This window comes from Aspergillus clavatus, genomic scaffold (assembly GCF_000002715.2).
Source record: "Aspergillus clavatus NRRL 1 1099423829802 genomic scaffold, whole genome shotgun sequence".
NCBI classification, from domain to species: domain Eukaryota; kingdom Fungi; phylum Ascomycota; class Eurotiomycetes; order Eurotiales; family Aspergillaceae; genus Aspergillus; species Aspergillus clavatus.
Window position 1 is genome coordinate 219057 of NW_001517097.1, and position 13124 is coordinate 232180.

Here is a 13124-nt window from a genome sequence, read left to right on the forward strand (position 1 = left end):
AGAGAAAAGTTGGCAACAGACAAAAGACCTCCTTCCCAAACACCAGAGGTTATACAAACAGTTATAAAATCATCACAACAGGTTCTTTACTCGGATAGAACTATCCGAGACAGAAAAGGGTATCATTTGGCCCATTCGGGGGGAGAAAGAGCAATTGAAGAAAAAGCAGACTCCCTTTCCCCCCCTCCACCGAGGACCCGGTGGTGGTAGGTATGCCACGGATCAGATTTCGTTGTAGACATGCCACTGCTGCCCCGGCCCAAAAAAGGCCAGCGCTAAGCGTTTCCCACTCTCTGTAGGCTGACTGAAGGCAACCTGCTCCTTGGGGATTTCCATGCCGTAGATGAAATTGCTCACGACGCAGTCCAGGAGATCCATCGCAATTCCCTTGCGTCGAGAGGATCCCGATGTCCAGATGCGAGAGATACCCACGATGGCTGGGTGCACCTCATCCCGGACGGTCACCGCCGAATCGTTCGGCGGCTCTGTCCCGTCCTTGGTTGTCGCCACCGAGCTGTCCACCGGCTTTGACTCCCAGATGCGCTCCGTCAGACAGGCCCCCACACACCGGCTATCCTTCATATGCAGAAACACTTTATAGCGATCTACTTTTTCGTCCACGCCATCCTTCCGGAGGTGTTCCGGTGGCTCCGTCTGGCTCCATAGCACATCGTCGGATATCTCTGGTGAAGACAGCTCCTTGCTGATCACTTCCAGCACCTTCTTTGCCTGGTTCTTGACGGTCGGCGACGCCTTGCGATCGACAATCACCACGTATCCTTCATCAAACCGAGTAGCTTCGTAGACCCAGCGACATGCGTTTGCCCTCATGAACGCCTTCCCCAGGTCCACCCCGGTCGAGTTCATGTCGTGGAATTTCTTATGCAGCGCCGCATCCTCCGCGTTCGACGGGATATACTCCATTCCGCAGGCGGCGCAGGTCTTTCTCACTTCATGACCTAAATCGATCTGCATCTGTTTCAGCACGGGTGGTTGTTGTTGCTGCTGCTGCGCCGCGGCCGCCGACTTCTTCTTCGGCGGATCAGCCGACGCCCGCACGCTATTGGAATTGACTTCGGTGAGCGGCGAGCCATTGCTCGCGTCCTTTGCCGCCGCCGCATGCTTGCGTTTCAGGAAGGCAAAGGTCGGTTTTCGCGTGTTCGCGGGTGGCGGGGTTATTCTGGGAGGTGGCGATGAGGGGGGCGTGGAGAGATCATCGTCATGCGTGCCCTCGGAGAGGACTAGTGAATTTCGACGTGACGGACTGGAAAGAATGGCTGCGGAGGACTCGCGAATGGCATATTGAAGGCTGTTTTCCGCATCGTCAGACTCGTTGCCGGACTCGACGCGTGGTTTCTTGGCGGCAGGGCCCTGGTCATCGTCATCGTAGACGCGCCATATAGATCTTCCGTATGTTTTCATGAGGCCTCTAGAGCTGATCAAGTTAGAGGGACCAAGTATTTCTTATTAAATTTTTTTATTTTCGCGTTCTGAGTAGGAATAGAAAGCAAGAAGAAGAAAGCGTGTAGAGTGAAGATGGGGGGGGGCGAACGAAGAACCAAACGTACCGCTTGAATGAGTTTGTTACAGCCCACGGCATCTCCCTGATTTTTCTTCAGAGCACGGAATGAACCGAGTCGAGCATCAAGACCATTTGTGTGTGAGCGGATTGATTCAGTTCGAATGATGCGAGAGTGAAGCCGAAGAGATTCCGAGAGATAAAAAAAAAGGAGACGAAGAAACCGATCCTTCTTTTTTTTTTTTTTTTTTTTTCTGTTTGTAACCAGCAACGGGCTCTTATTGGTGATTATTATATTACCTATGATGGAGGTATTATTATTTATTCTTTCTCTCCCTTTCCAACACAACACACGACGGCTGTTGGCGGGAGCAATAAATAATAAATAATAATAATAATAATAATGATAATAATAATAATAATAATGTAAGCGTGATCGACGAGTGACGGAACGCGTGCCTCAGGCGCTAACCCAGATTTAGTCATATTGCTCGCTCGGGCGCTTGACAGGGATCATTCTTAATCTTCACATCACATACCGTAGGCTTAGGCTTAGGCCTCAAGGAGTTTCGTTCCGAGCTAGGTCTCTATAGATACCACTCGATAGACACAGGCCAAGTGGCTCGGGTTCAACGATCGCAGATGCGGTTGGTGCTGTTGATGCGAATATTTCGCCTTAGCTGAGAATGCTAGTTCCAAGCCACAGAGGAAGATAGCAGAGACACCCTTGACTTGGCTAGATAATATCTCGTCGATGGTAATTCCAGAAAACACGATGAAGACGAAGATGAGAAGAGGAAGAATCGCAGGGGAAGGCAGTGACAGTCGGGGAATAGATATATGAATTTGATAGAGATGGAAATGATCTCCAGGCTACCGTCTGAATGGGACGGGGCGATGACTCTAGTCTAGTGATGATGACGATGATGATGATGGCGACAATCAAACCAAACAGTGGATATTCAGATAGTCCGTTTAGTTGAAAGCTCACCGTGGTGTCTTTGGGCAGCTGAAGAAGTATCTAGTCCAAGTTGTGTGGGACTGGACAAGAAACACGAACAGCACTCAACAGCCGGTACAGAGGAGTTAGCTAGTAGTGGTGACTGGTTACAGCAGTGGTTGTTAGTTTTAACTGAGTGATCTAGTGGCATGGCCTCATTTCCATAGAGTTTTGCCATCTGGCTCCTATACCTGAGAGGCTAAGTAAGTAACTAACCTAGTATTCGACTCTGGTTACTGGTAGCCTGGTAGGGATGATAAAATTCGCCTCCTGAGTTCTGAAACCTTGGCCACCAACCATAATCGTCACTCATACAGGTAGGTAACAAAAGTGCGCAGAATGGATAGATACAGTAGACAAGAGAACAAGAGATCAAGAGTCAAGAATCAAAAGAGACAAAATAGATTGGGGTGGCAGGATTCTTCCTTGCTTTTTTCTCTTTTTCCCCTTCCTTTCCATGTCATCGTCCTCCATCTCGTCTCGCAGTCCTGCTATTTGCCCTTCCCTGAGGTGTCCGCGATCGCTTCCATTCCCTCGATGGCAATTGTAACATACCAAACATCATTGGGGGAGAACAGAGGCCAGAGATCGGCCGCAGTCGTGATGCACAAGGCGTCGCGGATCCTCCCCCAACTGCCCCAGCCTCCTCTATGCCCTTACAGCTGGCCGATCCCACAGCCTTATTGGGTGGGCTACGAAATGAGGTGTACAGGCTTGCGCGCCTTTTTTGGTCACTCTCGCGTCGTAAGCTGCCTCGGCCGGTTTGCTCGCGTTACTTGAGCATCGGATCCGCCCGAGTGCTTTCTCGAAGGGTATTGGTACAATCTGTCATCTAGGGATGAACGGGATAGTGTTAAGTGTAGTAGTACAGGGGAGAAAAAGAAAAGAACCTGAGAGTAGGCAATAGGCAGCAGGATGATGGTGGACCAATGACTCTCTTAACGCCAGTTGGTTCTGTCGTTGTACAACGACCTGGGCTTCGTGGTTATGTGATCAGGCTGCGATGCACCGACAGTTCTGCCTGCATTGCTCAGGAAGACTGGAGGATCGAGAAAACAGCAAATTTAACTATGACCCGCCCTCCTCCCTCATGCATCCATCCGCAGCATCGCTCTGGCATTATTTCTCCACGGCTGATAGAAGGCAGGAATGATGTCAAATCCGAAGCATTTGTACTACATCTAACCGCATGATCCGCATCACACTCGCCTGCCTTACCAGTCAGACAATCAGACTGCTAGCGCCTCACCTGATTTATGAGCTGGGAGGATAGCAGGGCAAATTGAAGCTTCCAGGAGGCCCTGGAGCCAGCCTACTGTCGATTCAAGGCTCTCTGTCTTCTCCCTCTCTCCCTCAATACGCCAGACCTCCCACACAGCTCTGCCCAGGCAGGCAGGCCGGCAGGCAGGCTGGCAGGCAGGCCGGCAGGCAGGCTGGCAGGCAGGCTGGCAGGCAGGCTGGCAGGCAGGGTCTTCCGTCTGCCTCCAAGCAGACGATGAAGAGAGGGTACTCTATTACCGCCCTTTCGGGAGTTCCCACCGTCCGATTCTACTCCTTGCATGCCATGGAAAGCTTTCCCGCCCGAAGGAAGAATGACGGACTGCAGGGAGTACGAACAGACGCCTGAATTTTGGACATTCGATTCGATCGAGTTCTTCGTCGACTCTGGCATCAGACTGAACAGTGCAACGTGATCTTTGTCATCACGTATCTACAGTAAGCTCCGTCGATGATCTTGTTGCGTTGAATCGCCCCAGCCCCCATGCAACCGCTTCAAGTCGTACGTGCCCCTCATTTGAGACCGCACTCGTTTGTCAAGGATGTCACTGGGATGATCCAATTCCGCCCCCAGACAGCTGGGTCGCTGGGAACCCAATTGATAGGTGCAAGACGCATGACTTCCCGTCCTTGCTTGCGAGAGGCACTTTTGATATGATAGCGATTATCAGCCGGGGCGTGGCTTACGAGAAGTCCAAGTCAGAGAAATGGAACGATCTCGAAACTTCGAAGGGTCAAAGCTGCAGATGGATATAGAGTTGGCTCGACCTTTGTCTTTGTCAATTTGTCAAATCAAAAATTCATGGAACAGGAGATGAGTTCCGTACGGTGTATGTACTCTCCCTAGTCAGGTACCGGGACAATCCAGACACCAGGGGTATCCCAATCTCCCTGAGGAGTCCGCTTGACATGACTTTGAGATCGCTGGCTGGAGGGAGATGGACCGTCCAACTTGCTGTGGATGCTTGTCAGCAAATAGCGCTGATCACCGATTATCTCACCCGCAGCACGCTACTCCAAAGTATTCGGCGAGTATGTATGCGGAGTACGATGGCAATTTGTCACAGTTGTAATGTCTATTTGAGGCATTGAAAGGCGTCGGGGGCTAACTAGGCGATCGATAACTGGGCTGAACGGACTGTGTCTCCGGAAAGCGAAACCTGCATCAGAACTATGGACAAGAATGATCAAAACCGTTGACAGTTTAATCGGATGAGATTCAGTTACCCCGGTCCGACGCTAGGCGAACGGAAGATTGACTCTTGACTCTGCCACTCTGGTCATTAATCTTATTGTTGGTTACGGAGTTGTCAAAAGCAAAACTCCTAACCTAGGCAGTCTACCTAGTACCTAGGTAGTAGGTACCTTAGGTAGGTATCTAGTAGATAATACACCAGACGGAGTAAATAACGCCTGAACCACAGGATCTTATTGGGGCGGACCCCGATAGAACTTGATCGATATGAATTGTGAAGGCGACTACTAAGTAGTCTCTACTACTACTATTAATGAACAGGAATACGGTGGTCTTTTTTCTCCCATGGCTCTTAGTCTAGAACCTAGATAGATACTTAGTTATTAGGTAGTACATATAGTAGTCTCTAGTATCTACTCCGTACTATCAGTACCAAACTCTCCGTCCCGGAGTAAAGTTGACTAACTAATCCATCTCCATCCACTGGGACTATCTACTACTACTAGAACTCTAGAAGAAATAATCCTTGACTGGAAGTACGGAGGTCGGAGATAGATACCTAGTAGATAGACCGGGCTGATCATTTGACATGAACGTGAAGAGGATTGTGATCCCCATCTAGATACCTTCCCAGAACTAGAAGAATATCAACCGAACACCAATAATCGCTCCAAAAGGAACTATCCATATTGTGCATTTTCTTCCTTCGTCTGGTGTTTTCAAATTCTTGTACTTTCCGCTTGTCGGTGGCCCAAATAAATCTCTATCATCTTCTCTCTCTCTCTCTCTCTCTCTTTTTTCCCTTCCCTTCCGCCTGTCTCGTTTTCCCTTAGAATAATTCCTCGATTGAACTTCCATCTCTTTTTTCCCCCGTCCCTCTCGAGTCTCGACCATCAATCCGTCTGCATCTTCTCGGACCAGAGACATCGGAAGGAATTGTCTCCCTCTCTCTCTTCTCTTAATCTTAATCTTGACTCGACCTCTTGTTTCCCCCCTAAGCAAGCCATCATGTCCGACAATCAACAAACGGCAGGGAAGAGAAAGCGTCCCAGTATGTATTCTGTCCATCCATCTATCTACCTGTCATAATTATCTGCCCTTTTTTCTTCCCTGAATCTTTCTTTTTCTTTTTCTTTTTCTTTCTCTCCCATCAAATCTGCACCATCTTCCCTGGAATTCTCCTTTCCCTTTTTTTTTTTTTTTTTTACTTGGTCTTCTGCTCTTCGGAGGGTTGGCTCATTGATTCTATCCTATTTGGGTCCATGAAAATCTAGTCGAAATTTTTTCGGGATCAGACAGACATCATCTCTTCAACATCCTTTCGCAATTCTTGTGTTTCATCCTCGGCGCAATCAATTATTCTCTATCAGTGTCACTGCAGATAATTTGCCCCTCTTCTTTCCCCCCCCCCTCTCTGTTTCTCTTCTTCTCCGAATCAGCTCTACTTTCCTTCAATCACCCCCCGGGGCGATCCTCCTGCCCCGACCCCTCCTTTGATCGTATTGCAACCAACAAGGAATCATCAAGCCATGGCTGACCGCGCTCGATCACCAGGGACCCAGTCGTGTCCTCCTCCCGAATTGCCTCAGCTCGTCGCTGAGCAGCATGTTCCTATCCCCGTTCATGATAAAGAAACCAAGCGTTTGATTGTCGTTCTTTCACATGCCAGTTTGGAGACATATCGCGCTTCCCATGGGGGTCGGAATGGCGCGGGCCGGGATGAAAAATACTCACTGCTCAACAGCGACGAGCACATTGGTATCATGCGCAAAATGAACCGAGATATCAGTGAAGCGCGACCGGATATTACCCATCAGGTTTGACTCCTCAATCTGGATTTTTACGGGAGTTGTGGGCTTCTTTCTCAACTGCTAACCAATGCGCTTCCATCTGCTAGTGCCTTCTCACTCTCCTCGACTCACCTGTCAATAAAGCCGGCAAGCTCCAGATTTACATCCACACCGCAAAGGGCGTCCTGATCGAGGTCAACCCAACGGTCCGCATTCCTCGTACTTTCAAGCGTTTCGCCGGTTTGATGGTCCAGCTGCTGCACAGACTGTCCATCCGTTCGACCAATTCGCAGGAGAAGCTGCTCAAGGTCATCAAGAATCCCATCACGGATCACTTGCCTCCCAACTGCCGGAAGGTGACCCTCAGTTACGAGGCGCCGGTGGTGCCAGTCAGAGATTACATTGAATCTCTGGGCCCCAAGGAGAGTATCTGTATCTTTGTCGGCGCCATGGCCAAGGGACATGATGATTTTGCGGACTCGTTCAAGGATGACACGATCAGTATTAGCAACTACAGTTTGAGTGCCAGTGTCGCGTGCAGCAAATTCTGCCATGCCGCTGAAGAAGCCTGGGATATTCTTTGAGCCAAACATGAACCAGTGGGCACGAGCGCAACCAAAGAAGAAGAAAAAAAAAATTATATCTTGACGAGGTAACGAATTTCTTTACACCGAGCCACCCTCCGGCTAGATTGAGTGTAGCGGATGCCAATTCTGGGGAAAACATGCTTTTGGGCATGTCCTCCTTCACTCTCCGCTATTGGATCGCCGGCCTCCCCGTCTTTGCGTGTGTTGTTGGTACCATTATGCGTTTTTCTTCCACTCGCAGACACATCCTGCTAGATTCCCAGAGGGTGCAGCACGACACGGGCCATCATACGTCATTGCATACGTTTTCTTGAGATGTCTGGCCTTGAATGGACGGCGTTCTTCTTCTCTCGAGAATCGGGCAAGTGACTGTATTCGTTCAAGTTCTGTAAGGGTGTTTCGGTTAGGCCCTCAGCGTTGAAAGCTAGACACAACTCTCGGACCAGGTTCTCCCTTCTCGATGGGACGTCCTGAGCTGCGACTGAAGGCAAGGGACCATGGCTTCGGAACTCATACCCATATGTGCCTAAAGTCAATCCCGCCCAGAACTCTGCTGTTCGACGTGGTCTCATATGTGAATAGGATATCTATACATTGTGTATTTAACGGTCGTATCTTACCGACTCGATCTTTTGTAGACGGTATCTCTGAATTGATCAACCAAGATCACAACAACATCCAAGCTGAGTTCCAGTTAAAGTAGGAGCATACAAGGATGAACACCAGGGGAGATACTTTGAGTGAGATAAGACCTCACGCTGCCGATGCTGCTGATCATCGAAGATGAAGGGAAAGGGATTGATCCCGCAGACGAACCTCAGGCACTATCTATCTACTTCAAACGGTTCAAAGAAGAGCAAAGGCAGGCAGAGAATCATGCCTGAAGGAACAGGCGACCATCAAGGCATCGACATCTTCCATAATTGGCAATTGCCCCCTTTTCCGCTCTCTCCTACACACTCTCTGGCTGCAATAATGACAGCACAGCCTGCGGTAACCACATCTCCAGTATTGAATTCTTCCAACGATCAATCCTGGATGAAATCAGTAATCGGGCGGTCTTGGTGGCTGGGGGCGGACTACGAATTGCTAACAAAGTTACTCTTTGTCTCTTCGACGTGGCATGCAGAGAGCCATCAAGGTGGAACCTCCCGCTTCACTTTCTTGCCTTCCGACTGTGGAGGTTCATCCAGATAGGGGATGGGAGCCGGATGATTGCTTGACCACTGGTCTGTCTGACCGGTTTGTGCTTTGCTTAGAATCGCACCCTTGACTAATGTGTTGCTCTAACTTCTTCTCGCCCCTTAGATGTGCATCTCCGGCCTGGTTTGTGGCCGAAGAGCGGAATCGGAGTGTGCGAAATCCATTCGTATCATCGGGCAATATCTATACCCTTTGATTCAATCAGACGCTGGAATAGTGCATGGCCCACGAGACAGGTTGCAAAAGAGAGAGAGTGGATGCTGTTGGGCGGTCAGACAGCCCCGTCTGGCGACTAAGAGCAGCAGAAGTGCCCAAAAGCAGGAACCAGATTGGTGCAGGGCAGCTTTGACAAACCGTCGGTCAGCATCAGCGAAAAAAAAGCCCATTGCAAATTCTCCAGAAGAGAGACTGTCAATCCATCTGTCGCACCATCCCTCTCTGGAGTCTGGTGGCCTCTAGCGAACCCAATTCCTACAGTTGCTAGTTGCTACAGAGAGTAGTACAGCCTACAGACTTATCTTGCCGTTTACAAGACTCTTCCATCCTGTCAATATGGTAATGAGTATGCCATCATGGAGCCGGCAAGTTGAGAGTTTGAAGCAGTTGTCCCATGAATCAATCCCCCACCAGGAGGCCTATCTTTAAGGCCCACTTCTAGCCTTTGACTACCTTCTCGCCTCACCCATCTTCAGGGACTGCGATTCGATGTTCTCTCTTCACACATGATGTTGTCGCTTGGCTAGTTGTGCAAGTTTCAGAAAACCAACCTAGGACCAACTGTTCTCTCATCGGGCGCCCCATCCACCCTGAACTGGGGCCACTTACAGGACTGTCCACCGCGTCCAACGGCTGCCCCCGGTGCCCCGCGATGACCTGGCGGCCTAGCGCGATGGAGTTCTCAGTCTTACAAGCCCACGCTGGCAGCCTGGCACATTGAGTGGTGAGTTGCTCTATGCTTTACCAGAGGGCGAACAGAAGCGTAGCATCACCAGTGATTTTTTTTTTGTTTCTTTCTCGCCTCCGTAATCCTGAGTATGAGAGGAGCTCGACTTTCACCGGTTCGAGACTCCTAGGGCCTGGCCACTACTGTCCAGGCTTCATGGGTGCTTCTCACCCCCTAGTCATTTGTCGGTTGTTCCGCCTAGGTATGCAATTGTGCCTGCAAGATGCTAGAGCTGTATCGCTGGAGGGGCCCGTTTCCTTTCAGGGATACATACAGCTGCTCTAAAGCTGCCAACCACCTGTCATTGGATCACCGTTGGGCATTCTTTAGGATCTCCATCTGTACAGCAAGACCGGGCCTTGAAATAGCATCGTCATGGTCCTTTGCGCTTTCTGAATTATTCTTTTTTGGCTCTGGATTGTTGTCATCCGATCATTCGTGTGTGTACAAATTAGACTGGACAGTATATATACACATTGTCCCTGCTTTTGTCGACCTGATTCTAGGAACTTTTACTCCCCTTACTTTGTCTCGTGGATGTACCTCTTGGGCATCCTCACTTTGTGACTCACACTTGCTTGCATACATATATCATTCCCTAAATCAAGGCGTCCTGCTTGTACCTGTGAGCGTTCACTGAGCGAGTGGACTCCCATCCAACAGACATGCCTCTGTCCCACCTCACCCTGACCGTCTCCCATCTGCCGACCTCCACCTCCTTCTTCCTCTCCTGCCTGCAGCCGTTAGGGTACCAATTCATCGGTCGCCATGATGATTACATCGGTTTCGGTCAGAACTCGGGCGAGCCGGCCGATTTCTGGATAACCGAACAAAAGCCAGGGTTAGTGTGACCTGCCGGCATGCTTTCCATGCGCGTTACACTAATTGAATTCAAAATGTAGTTCTCCAGCGGGCGCTGCACATGTTGCATTCCCTGCGCCTTCGAAGGATGCGGTCGGGGCTTTCTTCATCAACGCATTGAAAGCCGGAGGGAAGCTCCATGGTGAGCCCAAGATGCGCGACGCGGAGTCCGGGTATTATAGTGCAGCCATCATCGACTTCGACGGCAACAGCATCGAGGCTGTGTACCGTCCAGGGGCCGCCTCGGTTGCCCGGTCAGAAGTCAGCGCACCATCCATTGGCCTGCTCGAGAATGGCTCCGTGGTGTCCCGCGCGAGCACAAAGGTCAGCTCGGTCAAGGCTCCTAGCGTGGCCCCCTCCACCAGATCAGATGCCAAGTCGTATGTCTCAAGAGCCACGACCGCTGTCGAGCGAGGTGCGCCGTCGGAGCGAGGGATAGCGCCGTCGGAGCGGATGGCGCCAACGGTCATCTCTCGCGAGATCCATCAACCCGCTCCATCCCCCACCTACATTGTACATCATACGACCCAGCAGACGACAGAAAAGAAGGACGATAGCACGGCCAAGACGATCGTTGGCAGTCTCCTCGGAGCGGCTGCAGGCGCAGCGATTGCGTACGCAATGACCAAGTCCGACTCGCCGACCACCACTTCGGAGATGACCCCCCCTCCGCAGTATTCACCCCGTGACATCGCGCAGCTGATCATGCCCTCGCCGTCATCACAAGCGCCGTCGGCTGCTCAAGAATACCAGGGCCTCCGGGCCATCGAGGCGCCTCCTGCGAGAAGCACGTACTCGCGGTCAGATGCGCGCTCGACTTTGTCTCGCAGCGTCTCGTCCAAGAATCCTCGGGCGAGCACAATATACGAAGGCACGGAGTTCATCCATCCGCGCGGGGACAACGGCAGCGTGTATCTCGATGAGAACGGGCGCCGCACGTCGGAAGGGAGCGTCTACAGCACAAGGGAGCTTCCCCTGCGAGCGATCGAGTACCCGCCCCCGGCCCGCTCGAACACATACCCCAGCAACGCCAGCACCCTCATCAGCAGTTTCCCGGACCGGTCCCGAGCGATGGACAACCAGAGCGTCTACTCCGCGTCGACGGCCAAGCCCTCCAAGGCCAGCCACCAGGATGATCACCGCTCCACGCATTCCTCGGCGCGCCAGTCGTCACATCACTCCGCGGCCCGCTCCCAACTCGGCAGCACGGCGTCATCGAATCGCACGGCGCGCCAGATCCCTCTGCCCGAGGGCTCCGTGGCGTCGTTCGCCACGTACCGCACCGCGGCCAAGTCCAGCGCGTCTTCCGCGCGCGACATCCCGCTCCCGGAGAGCGTCATCGACTTCGATGTCCAGACCCACGTCACGCCCGACGACTCGATCAGCCAGATCGACGTGTCCCGACGATCCTCGTACTCCCATCAATCGCACCACTCCAAGGCCCCCTCGCACGTGTCGCGCCGCTCGAGCAAGTTCGACGAGCCCGTTCGGCCCAGCGACAGCGTCAGCCAGGTCTCGACCAATGTCTCCAAGTCGTCGCAACGGACCGTCAAGGCCAGCGGAAGTATCGCAGGAGGGGGCTCGCGGGCTCCGTCCAAGGTCAGCAGCCGACGGGGCAGTCAAGTTGCTTAATAGAGGCTTCTTCGTTCATGTTCCGGCGGCCTTTTTCCTTTTCTTTTTTTTTTTAAATTATCATGTAACGACAGTGTAACTCGCGGCATCCGTGATCGTCCGCCATCTATTCCAAGCATTTGCAAACAGGCAGGCAGCAGGTTGGCGTTTTCTCTTTCTTTCTTTCGTTCTTTTCAACTTCTCTGCCGTGTCGATATTTCCATATGACATATTCCATTCCATCTCTTCCGGGTTGTCCTCAATACGAACCACGCATCATAGAAAATCAACCTAGATAGACGCCGTCAGCACTCACATAAACCAAAACTAAAAAACCAAACCCAAAACCCAAGAGACATACCTACCCATCTACACCTTCGCCTTCCCCTTGTCTTTTCCTTTCCCCTCCCCACTTGTACCCCCCTCCCCCTCTCCCTCCCTCTCCCTCTCCCTCCTCGGCCTCCCCGTCCTCTTCCCATCCTCAACATACTCCGGCAGAATCCGAAAGTCAACCTGCGGGTTATACCCGCGCGCGCGCGCCTTGGCGACCCAGGACAGGATGGTCTGGCGGGGGAGGCGGAGGCTGGTCTGGACGGATTTGATGTCCACGCCGATGGAGATGAGGGTGAGGGCTTGGACGCGGAGGGTGAGGGGGTGGTTGTGTTTGGGTTTGGGTTTGGGATTGGGATTGGGATTCAGATTGGGATTCAGATTGGGGGTGGGGTTAGTGTTGGGGGGAACTGTTTGGTCCATGGCCAATGTTGGGTTTGGAGATAAGGTAGGTGTATCTTAAGTAGTTGGGTATGTAAGTAGGTAGGTATCTAGCTAGGGAGACGGTGATGATGAGGTTGGTCGATGGATGTTGGAGATTATAGGGGGGGGGGGAAAGGGGGTTGCTTTTTTCGGGAGTGATTGATCTAAACTGCTGTGGCACCGCGCAGGCTATCGATAGTTCCAGAGATTACGGATCCTAGCGATCGATTCCTCCGTCCACACCTTCATCTTCAGGATGGAACTACAAAGTAGATATTGAAGACTACAAGAATAAACCCTTCATACCGGTCAACGGATTGAACTTGTTCGTGCCAGAGCCACTATTTGGTACACACCGGATCACAACCCCCGAGAGTCGCCCTC

The 13124-nt window shown here is 51.6% G+C and overlaps 4 protein-coding genes across 4 annotated transcripts, besides 12 other annotated features; 2 read left to right on the plus strand and 2 right to left on the minus strand.

The window, feature by feature from the left end:
* Window positions 1-222: 222 nt before the first annotated feature.
* Window positions 223-1600, minus strand: ACLA_033950 (ESCO family N-acetyltransferase; the record flags this gene model as incomplete). Its single annotated transcript, XM_001270617.1, has 2 exons — window positions 223-1429; window positions 1569-1600. 2 exons carry the CDS (start codon window positions 1598-1600, stop codon window positions 223-225), a joined length of 1239 nt encoding a protein of 412 aa, XP_001270618.1.
* Window positions 1601-1749: 149 nt separating this feature from the next.
* Window positions 1750-1773: a microsatellite.
* Window positions 1774-1896: 123 nt separating this feature from the next.
* Window positions 1897-1944: a microsatellite.
* Window positions 1897-1945: a microsatellite.
* Window positions 1946-2431: 486 nt separating this feature from the next.
* Window positions 2432-2454: a microsatellite.
* Window positions 2455-3904: 1450 nt separating this feature from the next.
* Window positions 3905-3987: a microsatellite.
* Window positions 3905-3988: a microsatellite.
* Window positions 3907-3987: a microsatellite.
* A 1776-nt stretch (window positions 3989-5764) lies between the features above and the next one.
* Window positions 5765-5787: a microsatellite.
* A 322-nt stretch (window positions 5788-6109) lies between these two features.
* Window positions 6110-6133: a microsatellite.
* Window positions 6134-6521: 388 nt separating this feature from the next.
* ACLA_033960 (18S rRNA pseudouridine methyltransferase) lies at window positions 6522-7366 on the plus strand (the record flags this gene model as incomplete). Its single annotated transcript, XM_001270618.1, has 2 exons — window positions 6522-6809; window positions 6890-7366. The coding sequence occupies 2 exons, from the start codon at window positions 6522-6524 to the stop codon at window positions 7364-7366; spliced, it is 765 nt and encodes a 254-aa protein (XP_001270619.1).
* Window positions 7367-10180: 2814 nt separating this feature from the next.
* On the plus strand, window positions 10181-12008 carry ACLA_033970 (glyoxalase family protein; the record flags this gene model as incomplete). The annotated part of the gene is made up of 2 exons (XM_001270619.1): window positions 10181-10356; window positions 10418-12008. The coding sequence occupies 2 exons, from the start codon at window positions 10181-10183 to the stop codon at window positions 12006-12008; spliced, it is 1767 nt and encodes a 588-aa protein (XP_001270620.1).
* Window positions 12009-12356: 348 nt separating this feature from the next.
* Window positions 12357-12740, minus strand: ACLA_033980 (uncharacterized protein; the record flags this gene model as incomplete). The annotated part of the gene is made up of 1 exon (XM_001270620.1): window positions 12357-12740. The coding sequence occupies one exon, from the start codon at window positions 12738-12740 to the stop codon at window positions 12357-12359; it is 384 nt and encodes a 127-aa protein (XP_001270621.1).
* Window positions 12407-12464: a microsatellite.
* Window positions 12650-12682: a microsatellite.
* Window positions 12664-12703: a microsatellite.
* Window positions 12741-13124: the final 384 nt, after the last annotated feature.